At 44.4% G+C, this 17,200-nt stretch overlaps 1 protein-coding gene across 1 annotated transcript in view; it reads right to left on the reverse strand.

Annotated features, from left to right (window-relative positions):
- Window positions 1–17,200, reverse strand: part of LOC105923922 (kinesin-like protein KIF20B) — an 81,807-nt gene that overhangs the window by 45,789 nt on the left and 18,818 nt on the right. Inside the window, exons 3-24 of the mRNA XM_036125906.1 lie at window positions 12,151–12,240; window positions 11,955–12,077; window positions 11,748–11,886; window positions 11,497–11,672; window positions 11,218–11,272; window positions 10,833–11,015; window positions 10,645–10,756; window positions 10,503–10,574; window positions 10,279–10,425; window positions 10,041–10,203; window positions 9,414–9,533; window positions 9,244–9,339; window positions 5,984–6,123; window positions 5,749–5,869; window positions 5,578–5,674; window positions 5,329–5,477; window positions 3,867–5,263; window positions 3,657–3,795; window positions 3,106–3,228; window positions 2,968–3,025; window positions 412–537; window positions 35–96 (exon numbers count right to left, since the gene is read on the reverse strand). Of these exons, the coding sequence (XP_035981799.1) occupies window positions 35–96; window positions 412–537; window positions 2,968–3,025; window positions 3,106–3,228; window positions 3,657–3,795; window positions 3,867–5,263; window positions 5,329–5,477; window positions 5,578–5,674; window positions 5,749–5,869; window positions 5,984–6,123; window positions 9,244–9,339; window positions 9,414–9,533; window positions 10,041–10,203; window positions 10,279–10,425; window positions 10,503–10,574; window positions 10,645–10,756; window positions 10,833–11,015; window positions 11,218–11,272; window positions 11,497–11,672; window positions 11,748–11,886; window positions 11,955–12,077; window positions 12,151–12,240 (3,888 nt within the window). The remainder of the gene's footprint in view (window positions 1–34; window positions 97–411; window positions 538–2,967; window positions 3,026–3,105; window positions 3,229–3,656; window positions 3,796–3,866; window positions 5,264–5,328; window positions 5,478–5,577; window positions 5,675–5,748; window positions 5,870–5,983; window positions 6,124–9,243; window positions 9,340–9,413; window positions 9,534–10,040; window positions 10,204–10,278; window positions 10,426–10,502; window positions 10,575–10,644; window positions 10,757–10,832; window positions 11,016–11,217; window positions 11,273–11,496; window positions 11,673–11,747; window positions 11,887–11,954; window positions 12,078–12,150; window positions 12,241–17,200) is intronic.

Below are 17,200 nucleotides of genomic sequence, written 5' to 3' on the forward strand. Positions count from 1 at the left end.
CAGGATCAAGTTAGTCTGGATGAGGCAGACTGACCAGAGTGGACCCGACGTAAAAGTGACGTATTTCTGCGTTGGTGAGTTCTCGATGCAAACTTCCTGTTCGACGAAATAAAAGAGCTAAAAAATGTTGCTTTACTCAGTAACGTTTCAACCATAATTAGAACTTCCTGCAAGTTCAGTCTCGGCGCTCAGAAGACTAACAAACTCGTAAAAAACTGCTTTGTTTAGTATTTTGTGTTGTTCAGCAAAGATTGAAGTTCTTCTTCTGTGTGTTTTTTAGGGAAACCTGATAACTGCGCATGTCAGATCGTATTATTATTATTGTGATCGGATTAATTGACTGAACCCATAACAACGGTACAACCTGATCATTTAATCTGATGGTGAAGCTTTGTGTCTTTGGTGCCTCACCAGCAGAGAGCTCCTGGAGGAGCCCCATCTTCTCCTCCAGGACCTGCTCCATCTGCTCCTGGGTCTCCTCCTGCTCAGTCAGGGCCAGACGCATGTCCTCCATCACCCGCTGCTTGGCCTCCAGCTCTGCAGATGAACAGAGACACGGTGAACCAGCTCTTTATCTAGACTTCACTCTGGTCGTCCCGAGGGAGAGAAATCACACTTAGAGGAAATAAAATCCTCTGCAGAGCTGAGGGACTCCACAGGAAACAATGATTCTGACCTTTATGTTAAATCAAACAAACACAGTCTCTGTCTCTCTTCGAGGTCAGTTGTGTCTTTTCTCTCTCTGCAGCTTTTCACCCCCCCCCAACACTCTCCTGCTTTGCTATGTCTTGTCTTTCTGAGCACTTTCTTCAAATCAACTGAACTCTGAAAAACATGGATCTGGTAAGCTGGTCTCTCAATACTATTGATAAACTTTTTCGACGGGTGGCAACGGAAGGGGGACCCGTCCGGTCCTGATTTGACTCATTTTGTGTTACACCCTAAATCCCTGGAAGGAAAACGGTGTATCGTTTCGACTCTGTCATTGCTGGACATTTGAAACTTTCACATTTAGATTCAGGATATTTGGATTTCTACTTATTGTTTTTTGTGGATTTTTGATGTATCAGCAAATACAGCGGAGGTCAGTAGACATTTGGCCTTGATCAGGCTGCCGGCTGCATATGACACGCTCACTAAGGCGGTGAACGGACAGACCTGGAAGGTGGAGGAACAGAGCTGAAAAGCTGCCTGTGCGGTGGTTGAACTCAAGGGGAGATGGGATAAAATCTGGAAGTGAAGCGCAGATAAGCCCAATAATTTGGAAAATTGGATTTCACCATTTGGAGCCAGCAAAAGACTTAAAGCTGACAGGAAAGTCAGAGCAGCTTGTCTCATAACAAATGAGACAAGCTGAGAGGAAGCTCAACTCCTGGATTGTTATGGCGGAGAGTGCTCAGAAAAGCCCCCGGCTACCCCCCTCCCCCGCTGACACCTGTGGATGCTTTTGCTGAACTGTGAGCCGGCTGATAACATCAAGGACAATGGCCTCTGGAGAGTGTTCACGGAGATATAAACACTTTCACCCAAACACACACGCATAACTGATACTCATAAAACTGATGAACTTACACACGACAGGTCTCAAATGTTTACCTTCTGCATACATGTTGTCTTGTGTTATTTGTGCTTTTTGTGCTATGAGGGTTCTTTTGTGTTGGTTGTTTGACTCTTTATTGGTGAGAGCATAAATTGGCAAGCATCTGTCTCCCCCCCCCCCCCCCCCCCTTTTTTCCCCACCATGTTGTTGTTCTTCCTTCGACAGATTCAAGGGCAGCGCCTGGTGAACTCCGTGTAGGCGGGGTCCGTGGCTGTTTGGAGGAATGCGCCTAACGGCTCCGCTGATAGCAGCGGCCGACTGGCTGCGTTCCTTGGACAACGCAAGGCCTCAGTCAATCGTTCCCCCCAAAATGTTTGTTTGTTTGTGTATGTGATGGACGCTTGTACTGGAACTGATTTTTCGATTGCAATGCAAATTATAATTGACAATAAAATTTGATTGATTGATTGATATTGATTGACAAACAGCTCCTGATTCTTTTATTTGCTTTCAAACTGTAGAAATACTTTGACTGACATGTTGAAGTAAAAAGTAATATTTGGTTGATGTAGGAGATCTGACAGGTTAAGGAAACGCTTCAGAGTATAAAGGTGGAGATGAGCAGAAAAATTAAAACCATGACAAACAGCAGAAACACATTTAAACGGCACCAGATGAGCCGCCGTGTCTCATTTCTCAGACCAGCTGATGAGATCAGGAACAAAGTCTTTAGTATCGTCACTGAAGCTAACAGAGCCTCACTGACTAAAATATCAGCTCCTCCACCGTTAAGCTGCTGATAAATAGGGACGTTTAAGGAAGCTAACGCTAACTGCTAGCAAACAGCTGCCGGTCTGCGTCACGTGTCTGCAGACAGAAGATGCTGCAAACACGACGCATGAGAAACATGTGCAGCACTGCGTGTGTGAGGGGATGGCTGCTTTAGTTCAGGATAAAAGACTTTTACACGGTAGAGGAAGCTTAATAAAAGAACATATTCCTCAGAGCCCTGGCTGCTGCTCTTTAGAAAGAAACAGAGAGTGTGGTCGGCCAGAAACAAGCAACCAGCTCTATGCCCTCTACCTTTTAAAAGGTTTAAAAGCTCAAAGTTGCTGATATTAAGCAGATCTGGCAACACTGCTGGAAGCCTGGAACACAATGCTGAGTGTTTCTAGAGGTCCCTGTTCCCCTTTTATCATTCTTTAACAAACAATAAATCATTATGGGTTACTACTTGTTGTAACATCAATAATATCACTATCTTAACTAAAAACAATAATTAAAAATCATCTTATTCCTGTGTAGAAACGTGTTCCTATCCTAGTCATGCTAGTTAAACGAAGTAGGAAAAATGTTTTAAATAAAGTTTTCCTCTAAATGTCCTGAGTAATAACGCCACAAACACTCTTCCAGCCGACAGGCCTCACCGTTACAGGCCTTCTGGTACAGCTGCAGCGTCTGATCAGATTTACTGTCCGGTTGCTCCTGGAGGGAAAGAAGAGCGTTTAGATTCCTCTGAGGGACCAGCAGACCCAGCGCAGGCCTCCAGAACGTCGTTCTTTTACCGCTCTGAGCTGCTGGATGGTTCTGTCTCTACTGCTGAGGTCCAACTGGAGCTGTTTCTTGACCTTGTCTGCGTCGGCCAGCTTCTGCTTCAGGACCTTCTCCTCGTCTCTCATGGCTGAGATCTGTAGGGAGAACACAGCATGCAGTCCAGGACAGAACCCAGCGCCTCATTACGCTCCGATTTAATGGAAAACCCAGAGGAGGAGGGGGTTATGATGACGGTTCTGGTCCAGGTTGCAAACAGTAATTCTTCCTTTAAATAGTTTTAGATCTAGAAAAGGTTCATCCTTTCCCACAAAACATTTGATTACTTGTTTAATTTAAATATTGCATATTGGGTTTATTGTTAAGGAGGAAACTAGAGATTGTAGTTTTTATTTTAGTTTTTATTGGGCCTCAGGCTGACCTAAAGCTTGGTTTAAGCTCAGCCTGAAGGTTTTAAACCCGGATCAGAACCACAGAACCAACCAGTTTAACTGAACTCCATGTGGAGCGGCCAGAATCCTCCCAGAACCCTGAAGCTGTGGTCTGAGACTAAAGCCTTGCCTACCTCCTTCTGGACCTGCTGCATCTGCTTCTTGTAGTCGGCCAGCTTCTCCTTCAGGTCTGAGGAGTCGTCCTGTTTCCTTTGAAGCTCCAGACTGAGCTTCTCCGCCCTGTCTGCTTCCTGCTGAGCGTTCTCCTTCAGCCTGGGAGGAGCAGAAACACCTTTAGTCCATGAGAACGGTTCTGGGCGGCAGCAGTGAGTAAAGGAGGCTACCTGCTGATCTCCTCGGCCCTCTTCTCCAGCTCTGCCTCCTTCTGAGCTAAAGCTTCATGGGCCACAGCCAGCAGCTCCCGCCGCCTCTCCGCCTCCCTCCTGCGGGCTTCCTGAGCAGCTTGGTGCTCCTCCTCGTCGCGGCGCTCCTTGGCCTCCTGCAGACTCCTCTGCAGAGCAGCGAGCTGTCGCTCTGCTTCTTGCAGCTTCTCCTGCAGCTCTGCTCCTCTCTGAGCAGAGGCTCTCTCCATCTGAGCCAGCGCCTCCTCCTTCTCCTTCAGCCTTTGCTCCAGCTCAGAGGAGGACTCCTTCACGGCGCCCAGAGCAGATAGCTCTTCTGTCAGGGAGGTCACCTGATGCAGGAGCTCAGCCTTCTCCCTCTGCAGAGCTTCAGCCTCAGAGGAGGTGGCTGATCTGTGGAGCTCAGCCTCCTTCAGCTCCTTGCTGAGTGCTCCTGCAGCTTCCTGCTGCTCCCTCAGCTTCTGCTCCAGCTCCTCCAGCTGTTTGCAGGACACAGCATGTTGCTCCTCCAGCTCCTGCTTCCAGGAGACCTTCTGCTCCTGCAGCTCCTGCTGGGAGGCTTCCAGCAGCTCCGCTCCCCGTCTGGAGGACTGGTGGTGGCTCTCCAGTTGGGCTTCCAGCTCCTGCAGCTTCTCCCTCAGCTGCTCTGCCTCCTGCCTGGAGGCTTCTCCTTGGGATTCCAGCTGGAGCCGGAGCTCCTCCTGCTCCTCTTTCAGCTCCTGGTTCAGTTTCTCAGTGGCCTGCACCTCCTGCAGCTCACGCTGCAGCTCCTGGATCTGCTTCTGCTTGATCTCCTTGTCCTCCTCCTCTTCAGCCAGACGCCTGCTGAGCTCAGAGATCTCCTCTCTCAGCTGGAGCCGGAGCTGCTCCTGCTCCTCTTGCTTCTCTTTCAGCTCCTGGTTCAGTCTCTGGACCTCCCGGGTCAGCTCCTGGACCTCCTGGTTCAGGACCTCCCTGGCAGCGGGCTGCAGCGAGGCCGTCTGAGCCTCCAGTTTCTCGCTCAGCTGTCTGAGCTGCTCCTGCAGGAGCTGCTCCTGCTGCTGCCTCTGCTCTCCGTCCAGAACCAGCCTGCTCACCTCCTTCCTCTCAGCTTCCAGAGCAGCCTGGACCTCCTCCCTGCTCCGTTTCTCCTCCTGGTAGGCTCTCCTCTGGGCTTCCAGGGCGGCTCGGGCCTTTTCTCCCTCCTTTCTCTCCTCTTCAAGCGACACCAGCAGCTCCTCCTTCTGCAGCCTCAGCTCCTCCAGAGCGGCGGTGGCCTCCTCTCTGGCTCCTCGCTCCGCCTGCAGAGAGGCCAGCGCCTCCTCTTTCCCCGCCGTCTGGTACTCCAGAGCAGCGAGCGTCTCTGCTCTCCTTGCCTTCTCCTGGTGGAGCTCAGCCTCCTGTGACGATGATAATTAAACCCTGAACATCCAGAACCTGCAGAGCATCAGAAACCAGATCTTACCAGGAGCTCATCTCCCTCGGAGCGGTTCTGGAGGTCCGGGGCCCGGTTCTGCTGCAGCTCCTCCAGCTGGGCCTCCTGCAGGGACTTCTGCTGGAGCTGCAGAAGAATCCTCCGCCTGTCATCATCCTCCTCCTCCTCCTCACCAACTTCTGCAACAAGCAGCAGCATTAATTCACTTCATCATCTGTCATATTTCATCCAGAACCAGAACCAGAACCGGCCTCCTCTGGATGGATTCATGTGTTGCACCTTTGGGCCGCTGGTTCTGGTCATCTGGAGCTTTCAGCTTTGACTCCTCCTCCAGGGGTTTCCTGGCTCCTGCCGGGTCAGAGGCCAGAGTGCCGTCCTGAAGAGGAGAGGAGAACATCAGGGAAAGGTCCGGTCAGCGACAGAACCATCAGAACCACCAGAAGTCCTCACCAAGGTCCGTCTGTCTGAGCTGGATCCAGACGGGTACATTTTCTGAGTCAGAGTCCTGTAGATCTCCAGCCGGCGTTCAGCTCGGTCCTCCAGGATCTCCCTCTCTCTGGTCAGGCGCTCACTGCCACACACAAACGTTTCAGGTCCTTCACTTTCAGAACCACTAATCTCTCACAGGTCCAGTTAATCATCGCTTTCTAGAACAGTTCTGAGGACGGGGGAAGGAGCGTCTCACTCAAAGTCTTTCTGCATGTCGGAGAAGAGCTTGGTGAACTCCTGGCCGACCTCCTCTCTGACGCGGGCCTCCAGGAGCATGTTCTTTGCTCGCTCCTTCTTCAACTGGACCAGCAGCTGCTCCAACAGCGCCACCTGCCTCTGCAGAACCCACAGGAGACAAGAGACAGCAGTGAGACACGGGTCGGACCTGAGGAGAGACGCCGTTACATCAGAACTGCTCTCTGACGGTCTCATCAATTCAGGGAAGAGGCCAAAGGTTAAGGTTCAAGGTCAGGTCCAAAAACTCTTTCCATCCATCGGGTCCAGCAGGAAAAACCCAGCCAGGGGCCTAGAGATGGGCTTTTATCGGACCGCTTTCTTTAACAAGAAATTATTGAGATGATTGATTTTAAACTAAAACGATCGTTCTTCCTGTTTTCTCCAACCAAACATCAACAGAATCAAACATCAAAGCTGCGTTTGGAGCTTTTTTTCCTACACCAGAATAAAATGGGATGGCGTTTAAGTAGGATTTGTTCTCAATCTCATCATCATGATTATCATTCTTCTCATTATTCTTCTCATTTCTCATTATTATTGTAATTTGTCTCATTATCAGCATTATTGTTATTATTCTCATTCTTCCCATAAGTTTTCTCATTATCTTTATCATCATTTTTCTCATAACTATTATTATCATTCTTCTTCTAATCGTTATCATCATCATCATCATTCTTCTCATATTCTTCTTCTTCTCTTATTATTATTCTCACCATTATCATCATATATTATCATCATTCTCATCATTATTCTTCTCATCATTGTTATAATTTGTATTCTTAGTATTATTCTCATTATTATAGTTTTTATTCTCTTAATTATTATTCTTCTCATTCTCATCATCATTCTCATCATTATTATTCTTCTCGTCATTGTTATAATTTTTTATTCTCAATTTTTGCCATTATTATAATTTTTATTCTAATAATTTTTTTTCTCATTATCATCATCATTCTCGATATTATTCTCATCATTGTTATAATTTTTATTCTCTTATTATTCTAATCATTGTTATAATTTTTATTCTCTTAATTATTATTATTCTCATTATCATCATTCTTCTTCTTATTATCATTCTCATTGTTGTAATTTTTACTCTCATTATTATTATTATTCTCTTAATTATTCTTATTCTCATTATCATCATTATTATTCTCATCATTGTGATCATTTTTATTCTCATTATTATCTTTATTCTCTTAATTATTATTATTCTCATCATTTTTATCATTATTCTTCTCATCATCATTATTCTTCTAATTATTGTTATTCTTATTATTCTTATCATTATCATCATCATCATTCTTCTCATTGTTATTCTTCCTATTATTATTATTATTATTATTATTATTATTATTATTATTATTATTATCATTATAATTATTCTTCTCATTATTGTTATTCTTTTTCTTATTATCATTATCATCATTATTATTCTCATTGTTCTTCTTATACTTCTTATACTGTCATTATCATCATCATCATCATTATTATTCTCATTATTGTTATTCTTATTATCATCATCACTCTTCTTATTATAATTACCATCATCATTATTCTTCTCATTATTTGTATTCTTAATATCATTATCATCATTATTATTCTTCTGATTATTTTTATTATCATTATCATCATTATTCTCAACCTTATCCTCGTCGTCGTTATCCTTATCGTCGTCGTTATTATTCTCCTTATTATTATTATTATAATTTCTATTCTCATTATTATTCTCATTATCATCATTCGTTATCATTATTCTTATTCTTCTCAACATTATTCTTATTCCTCCCATCGTTTTTCTCAATCATTATTCTCATGATTATTATCGTCGTCGTTATCCTTATAGTCATCGTCATACTTATCGTCGTCGTTATTCTTCTCATTCTTATTCTCATCATTATTCTTATGCTTCCCATCATTTTTCTAATCATTCTCATCATCATTATTGTTATTCTCATCATTGCTACAATTTGTATTCTCATTATTATAATTCTTATTCTTTTTATTATTATTCTCATTTTTATCATTAATCTTCTCGTCATTCTTCCTTATGATTCTTCTCATAATCATAATTTTTAATTATCATTATTCTTCTCATCATTATTATTATTCCCAACATCATTATTCTCATTCTCATTATTCTTCTCATTATCATCATTATCCTTCTCATTATGATTGTTATTATTTTTATCATCATCATCATCATTATTATCATCATTTTTATTATTATTCCAATCATCATCATCATTCTTCATATTCTTCTAATTATTATTCTCATTATTATTATTTTTCTTCTCATCATTTTTATAATTTGTTCCCATTATTAATATTATCATTATTATAATTTATTCTCTTAATTGTTCTTCTTCTCATTGTCATCATCATTATTGAAATCAATATTATTCTCATTATTATTATTATCCCTATCATTATTATTACCATCATCATCATTATTCTTCTTCTCATAACTATTATTCTACTCATCATTAGTATAATTTTTATTCTTCTCATCATCATCCTTCTCATCACCATCATTCTTCTCATCATCACCATACTTATTATTGTTATTCTAATTCTTCTCATTATTATAATTTTTACTATTGTTATTCTTCTCATTATCATTAGTATTATTATCATTCTCATTATCATTGTTATTATTCTACTCATCATTAGTATAATTTTTATTCTCATCATTATTCTCATCATTATCATTCTCATTATTATCATTCTCATTATCATTGTTATTATTCTACTCATTAGTATCATTTTTATTCTCATCATTAATATTATTCTCATCATTAGTATTCTCATCATTATTATTATTCTCATTCTCATTGTTGTTATTGTACTCATTAGTATCATTATCATCATTATTATTATTCTCATCATTATTATCATTATCATTGTTATTATTATTCTACTCATCATTAGTATCATTTTTATTCTCATCATCATTATTCTCATTATTAGTATCATTTTTATTCTCATCATGTTACCGTGGCATAGATAATGAGCATATGGAGGATGACATCAGGAGGCTGGGACCCAGACATGCAGACCTGATCACAAGCTGCTTGGTTTCATGCAGCAATCAGTAGGAGCAGCTGATGAGGAGGAGGAGGGAAAAAGCTGCGGTTCTGAATGAGCGTAAACGTGGCGCCACCTCCAGCAGGATACCCAGCATGTCAGGAGAAATGTGGAGCAGCTAAAACCACTGACCTGGTGAAGACTCTTATTGATGATGACTTCTTCACCTTCATCGGCCGTCTCCTCCGTGCTGTCCTCCATCAGACTGGAGTCTTCGTCTTCACTCTGCTGGACGGACATTTTAGAAATCAGGGACAACTCAGATGTCAGCAGCTAAACGGCTAAAGGCGACTCCTTCCCACCTGAAGGTCTTCCAGACTGGCTTCCCAGCCGGTCAGGGAGCTGCTGCTGCTCTGCAGCGTCTTCCTGCTGCAGGAAGCAGGAGGAACGACGGGGAGGAGCCTGGAGATCAGAACCTCCACCTGAAACAAAGCCAACAAACTACCTTTCACATTTCTGTCCGTTCTAAAAAGCCTGTAATAACGATAATAATATGAACCTAACAGACTCAATTATGACCCTAATTTAAACATTTAGTTGGTTTAAAAACGGCTAATTAACCTTTAATCCATTCAACACTCTCAAATGATGACATAGCAACACAAATAATATTTAATATAAGGTCCAGTTTGAGCTTTTTTTTTAATCTTTAACGACGCATTATGTTATCAATTCAGATTTCAAAATATAATAAAACCGCTTTTTATTGTTTTAAATAGTTTCCTCTTAAAAGATAATGTAATAATGTTGCATATTATGCAATAAAACAGTCTTTATGTTCATCCTAAGGATCCTAAACATTTAAACTTTTGAATGTCTGTTAACTAAATGCTAAAGTTCTGGTCTTTAAAATCAGAACCGGACCAGAGCCCGCCCACCAACCAGGATGAATTAACGGAACATCCCCCCCCGCTCCCCCGGTACTGGACCTTCTGGGCCACGGCGGAGAACTTGAGGACGTTGAGGGTCTCGTCGTACATGGAGGCACACTGGCTGACGTTGACCACCATGCAGGCCTTGCCGCGGCCGCAGAAGAAGCCCTGCAGGTAGTGGGTCAGCTTGCTCTCCCTGAAGGGGACGTGCTGCAGGAGCCTGGAGGCAGCAGACAGCGGGTCACTCAGGACGCTCCAGGACCAGAACTGGTTCCCAGAACCATGAAGGTCCTACCTGGTGTGCTGGTTGTGCCGCAGAGCCTTGATGCATTTGCCCAGAATGAGCAGCGAGGCGTTGATGTTTCCAGCCTCCTTCAGGCGCTCTCCTTTGTTCTGGGTCCTGGAGCTGCGCTCAGAGCCTGCCAGGTCGCACAGACACAACCTGCAGGACGTTAACACCGTTAGCACAGCAGACGCTCAGAGATGCTTAGAGACGCTGAGGTGGCGCCGGCTACTCACTCGCTGATGGCGTGGACTCGTGGCGGCTCGCCGTCCGTCACTCTCAGGATGCGGATGGAGAAGATGCTGTGGCTGCAACAGAAGCTCAGACTTAAAGCCCAGCAGGACCAGAACCTGCAGCCCAACCAGGCCGGTTCCTCACCTCCTGCTGGACAGCTGGTTGAGGAGGGTGGAGGAGAAGCTCTGGTTCCTCCGCCCCAGACGAAGGACCCTGAACGCCTCCTCGGCGCCGTCCACCTGCACCCAGCGCAGATCTGGACACAGACAGAACCGTGAGCCACAGAATAACTCTGCTGGTACCGCAGCAGCAACCGGCCCAGTGACACCCACCTTTGATGAAGGCGTCGCCCCTGGCGTCCTGCGACAGCCGCAGCGCCGCCCTCCTCGGGGCCCCGCTGGGGGCCTCCAGCAGGTCATGGATGTTCTCGTTGTAGATCTCACAGAAGGAGACCCAGATGGAGAACTTGGTGTTCGGCGGCACCTCCAGGTTGACTCTGTCTGCGGTGGCGGTGCCTGCAAAGAAGGCAGAGCTGGACAAACTGAACAACGCTCCAGAGGGTGGGAACTAAACCTGAGACCAGGACGCTGCTGGGGGTTAAAACGTGGATTTAAGCTTCATCACTGAGGGACTATCATGTTAAAGGTAACAGTGACACCATGTCACTAATTGTAGTTTAACGTTGTTTATTCTGATCAGATAAAGGCGCAGCCCTACCTTCAAACAGCGTCTGGTGGGTCATGTTCAGCAGGCTGCTGCTGCCATTCTCACTCTGAAAGACAGAAAACATCCAGTTACAGCATCAATGTACAGCATCAATGTACCACCAGGGGACAACACGGGGGGGGGGGGGGGTGATAACTGAACAGTTATCACCAGCGCCGTCAAACAGCTATAATTATTATATAATTATGGATGTCAATCAGCTTTCTGTTTCCCACATAGTTCACGTTCTGAAGGCTTCAGAGCCCGCCGTGTTCTGGCCAACCCGCTCACCTCCCTCAGCAGGTTCTTCTTGACCAGCGCCTCCTCCGCCTGCTGCTGCCGGGTCAGCACCGTGAACTCCCGGCACCGCTGGGGTCTGACGCTCGCTCCCTGGAGGAGCCGCTCCTGGAGGCTGCTGAAGATCAGGCGGAGGGACCGCGGCACCACTCCGCCGTCAGAGTCCGGACCTGCAGAACCGGAGCTGTCAGTCGGGCCTGAAACGGTTTACCTGGTGTAACCGGAGGCGGCGTGCCGGGCGGTACCGAGGAAGGTGAAGGTCTTCCCAGAGTTGGTGACTCCGTAGGTGAACACCAGAGAGTTTCCTCCTCCCAGGACATCCTGGACCAGATCTCTGACGGCGCCGTCAAACAGCTCCGCCTGCGTTGTCTCCGGTCCGTAAACCTGTCAGAAACAGAACCGTTAGCCAGAACCATCTGGGTCTGCCGCTGGTCTGGTGGTCACAGGCTCACCTTGGAGAACTGGAAGCGCCGGCCCGCCTGAGGAAGGGACTTATCGCTGCTGAGTCGGGCCAGCAGGGACAGGCTGGGCGGCTTGAGCAGAACCGAATCCGGTGGTTCTATGGTGACGCAGTCCTGAAACGGCAGACCTAAACGTGACTCTGCTGCTTTCACAATGAGGTTAGCCTCAACGGGTCCGGACCGTTACCTGCGACTCGCCGGCGCTGCGCTCTGCTGAAGTGAAGGGGCGGACCCTCAGGTAGACCTGCAGGTGTTCTCTGTCCTCCCTGCTGGACGGCTGCAGGACAAAGCACAGGACAGATTACAGCGGCCAATCAGAGCTCAGCGCTCCAACACCAGCCCGGTTCTGCTGCAGGTACCAGACCGCTAACTCTCTCGGGTCAAAGACAAGAAATAAAAAGAAAATAAAAGATGTTTGTTACGTTCAGGAAGATCAGATCGAAGTACACGCATCAGAATATTTAAAACTAAATCCCATCAAACCCGTCAGAACCAGAACAAGGGTCCGCCTCATGGTCCAGCAGCTTAAAGAACTGTGTCAGCACTGCTTATCCTCGTCTGATCAAACTGAAAGTATAAAACCCTTTTATCAACAGCTCAGACCATCACAGCTGGTACAGCGGTTCTGGCCCGATATGCTGAGTTTGTGGGTCAGGACCAAACATCTTGTTATGCAAAAATATCATTAGTTGTTATATTAATCAGACAGTTTTATGGAAAATAATAAGACATACTTCTGGTCTCTAAACTGTCTCCCCTCTGAGGCAGAAAACACAGCTCACAGGATGTTTGCTTTAAGGTCTGAAAGCTATTTTATGGTTCTTGAGGTCATCTGGGTACTAAATCAGCCTTACTGCATGTTATAAGAATTATTAGTCTGAAGTCACTATGGCCTCACACCACTCGGACAGAGGAGGCCTGGAGACCTGATGTCTGTGTATAAGATCCACTGTTGCTGAGTGCAAGGCTGAATGCTGTGTAGATACTGTGCAGCATGGGGATTGTGTAGGATAAACTGTCTTTGTTATGTCTCAAGCCAAGACCACTGTGCAGTATTAGGGGGAGCCGAAAAGCGAGACACGCAGAGACAGGGCAGACGCAGACTGCAGCGGGACCGTGGGGTGCGATTACTTTCCATCTATGTGATTTCTGCTCTGTTTCTCAATAAAAGTGCTGGAACGTCATTACCACCGTCTTTTCATTTAGTAATGATGGAAACTCAGTTATCTTTGATTAGAATTCCATCCACATTTGGCGTCACGAACAGGATCTCCGACCGACGGGCCAGGGAGTCCGGGGACAGGAGCAGCTTTGGCCAGCCAGGAGACGTTATCTGGCCTCTGGTACCCCGAATGGATCTCGGAGCATCTCTGGGTGTCGGCGCGAAAATCCAAACCCTTCTTTCATGAGACGGTAAGGGGATTATTTTCCAGCTCTTTTAAAAACAAACGCAATTGCTCAAAAATGCTTGCAAGCTTTTAAAATTTAAACCCCATTTAAAGAGTACCTCAAGAAATTTTAAAATTTAAAACTGTAAACCTAAAAAGGTAGTAATAAGTAAAAGCCAGTAAAAATATTAAATTATATTTAATCCTTAAGGCAAATAAAACAGAATTCGCAATACAGAACAGCGACTAAGGTTTTAACATTAAACTAAAATTCAAAATTGAATTAAAATACGTTTTCAGCTGAAATACGGACTCTCGTGCTGGGAGGAGGAGGGGCAGAGTGATTTTCACCTGGAGAACGGGTGACCAGGCTGAGCGATTTGCAGCTGGTCAATTAAAGTCCTCTTGTCTTGGTTTGCACAAGAGGCTGTCCACTAGTGTAGTGGGTGAAAGCGGCAGGGATGCTTAAGGCCTTTGAATGTTGCGGAGATGTTCGCAGCTTTGAAAAGTGTGGGACCCCGACCATTATACCAAAAAGGCGACCATGAGATGTGAGGCCTTTCATTTTAGTTGGTCAATTGTGCTAAGGACAAGTAGAAATAATAATTAAAAAAAAAATAGAAAAAAAAGGGAAAAAGTCTGGAAGCAGAGTAGTCCGTATAATGGGTCAAATGCAGAGTTCCCAGGGTCAAGCCTTGCCCCAGGGTGAGATGTTCGTTTTCATGCTGGAAAAGTAGGGGCCCAGAAGCATGACATGCATAAATCATTTTAAATGATTTGATTAAACATGCAGATTTCCCACATATGGGTTAACTTTTTTTATTGCAGTACTGCTACTAAATAATAAAGATTAAAATTTAGAATTAAGAAAAAGAAAAGCGAAAATTTAATAAAATGAATAAAAACCGGAAACGGAACTAAAAGGACGTTGCACTGGGGAAGCTTTTACAGGGGGACTGACAAGAGACACTTCCGTTATGGATAAAAGTTTTCTGAACTGCTAATAACGACGTATAACTTTGAAAAATGGGTTAGCGTCCAGGTGTCTGCGAGACACACAGTTGTATTCTTGCGGGGCTGAAACGTAAAACCGCGTGTGGACGAAACATTCGGGGGTCGTAGCCAGCGCACGCTCTCCACTTTTTAAACTAAGCGGGAACTTAACACGTTGAAAATACATCTTTCGGCGTTGCCATAGAAGTTTAAAAAATATAATATGAAAAACACAGATCTGTGTAAGATAGTGAAAAAACAGGCCTGCGTGTGTTTGTCTGTCCGAATGTCATTGTTTGTATGTAACTGTATGTATCGTATGTAACTAAATGTTCACCTGTGTGAAGTAATGTTCATGATTTCAAAATGTTCATTTGTTTCTGGAGAACTGGAGCTCGGTAATTCAAATGACATTTTTAAGCATGGACTATGTTAACTAAAAGCTAAAGAAAGGAAAAGAGAGACTTCAATAACAAAGTTTGTTTTTTTAACATTAAATATCCGGACCAAATTAAATTGATACATGGAGAGATTAACATGCCTTGAACAGAAATATTTCAGCTTTGTTAGAAAATTGGAACTGGTAATAAGCTTTACATAAAGCTTGTTGAGTTTACTGTTTTACAAAATTAGGCACAGATCCTATCGCTTGTTTTTTTAGCCCTAAAGTAATATAAAATTACTGAGATCTAATTGCTTGTAATAATAACTAGAAAATTTCTGAAGAAATTTAGCAAGGCGCCTGCCTCGTGGTACCGTCGAAAATACTAACAGAAAGTAACACTGCGAATTTCAGGTTCCTACGGTCTTCACAGCCCTCGCAGCCGCCGTTGAAAGGTGCCATGTTAAGTCAATGGACCTCCTAGGAGCCTCTTGATAGCAGCGTTGTCATGGAGACTCACTGACAGCTGCAGCCCTCTCTCTGTCTGTAAAGCCAGACCCTGGCTAAGCAGAAGTTGGTAGGACCTTCCTAAAGCTACTTCCAGTTAGTAACATGCTTACCATTAGCGGCTAGCATGGTTGTGTTCAATATCACCGGGTGAGTGTACTCTGTCAGTTTGGTCCAAATCCTGTACTGGGAAGTGCCTCAAATAGGGAGAAAATAAGTTGTTTATAACGTTGCCATGGTAACTCAAAATGGCGGGTGGTACAAAACGATACTTTATGGGATCAGCACACGTTTTGATATACACACTGTGGGGATTATAATACAAAACTCCAAGTCTTCCACAACGGGAATCGTTCCCACGACCTCTTGCATGCAAAGCCTGCACTTTCCATCTGAACTATACTGTAGCCATATATGGGCATGCATTTCTGCAAACATAAGGGGTTTGGTCCCCTATTGAAAAGCATTGGATGTTTGACACATCATAGATTGGAGATGCTTTATGCGACATTGGCCAAATTTCTTGTGGAGCTTTCTTTCTAAATGAAGTACAGTTTATGTGAAGCAGAAGTTAGTACAAGCTTCCTAGAGCTACTTCCGGTTAGCAACATGCTAACAGTTAGCCGCTAACATGGTTGTGTTCAGTATCACCGGGTGATTGTACTCTGTCAGTTTGGTCCAAATCCTGTACTGGGAAGTGCCTTGGAACCAAAGGCCCAATAGGAAAGCATGTGAAATCCAAAATGGGGCAGTAAACTGACACATGGCTGAAAGTCACCTGAAATTTTTAAAATGTTAAGAGGAAGTGACTGCGAATTTCAGATTCCTACATTAATCACAGCCACTGCAGTGAGCGTTGAAAGTTGCCATTCTGTCCCAATGGAGCGTCTCCCTCTGGCCCTCAGAGTTCCGTCGTCATGGAAACTCACTCACGCCTGCAGCGGGCCTGTCTACTCAAGTGCAGACACTTTGCTCACAGTAAGTCCCATTGGATTATAATGGAGAACTTTGCCCCGAACAACGCTCCATATCTCCTGATCCGTAAATGGTAGAGACGTAATTTTTTCTGCGTTTATTTCGTAACGGATAGGGGAAGAAGACAAGCTATCGTTTTTTGCTGGAAAAAGTTTAATAAAGGCGTAAAAAATTATGATATAAAAGGGATTTTTATGGAATTTCAGAAATCCTCTAAAAACGGTCCCGAGCAAATTGCTGTAGCTTAGAAAGTATAAGAGATATCAAAATAATTCTTTCACCATGAGTATCAGCAGGCTTTTGAGGACTATGGTGCTCATTTCTATGTTTGTACAAGAATTGGTGTAGGCACAGCGACGATGTAAAAAAGTGGATGATCTGGGAAAATGCAGCTCCAAAGCGCTCCCGAACAAATTGTTCCTGCGGAAAAACCGTAACAGTTATCCACAAAACTCCTTTTTGTGAGTGCTAGAAGGGTCTGGACATGCATGTGTGAAAGTCTCATGCCTGTAAATAAAACGGTTTAGGAGTAGCGACGATGCGAAAACATGTGATGTTTGGTATTTTCAGACGTCATTTTTCAAAACCGCTGCATAGGAAATTAATGGGGGAGGTTTCGGGTTTGTGTCGGTCTGAGGTGATTTGGGAAAAATCTATAAATGCCACACCAATGAGGGTTACATTTCCTGAATCCTGACAAAAATACCTATGTTTTGATGTATAATTTGTCTACATAGAGTGAAAATTGAGCGAGTAAGCTCAAGTTGTTCGGAGTTTTGAAATCTTTAAAAAAGCTAGAGTGGGCCACTCTGGCGGTTGGAGAATTCCGTCATTGACTTTCATTGTAAACGATAAGTTTCGCTGATTTTTGGACATGACCTTTGAGGAGTAACTGCGAAGTGACGAAAAAAGATATCCACGTCCCGTTTTCACTTCTGTAGTTCACAGATATATCTACAAACTGGAAGTTAAACGGTGTTCATAGGTGAAAG

This window comes from Fundulus heteroclitus, chromosome 22 (assembly GCF_011125445.2).
Source record: "Fundulus heteroclitus isolate FHET01 chromosome 22, MU-UCD_Fhet_4.1, whole genome shotgun sequence".
NCBI lineage: Eukaryota > Metazoa > Chordata > Actinopteri > Cyprinodontiformes > Fundulidae > Fundulus > Fundulus heteroclitus.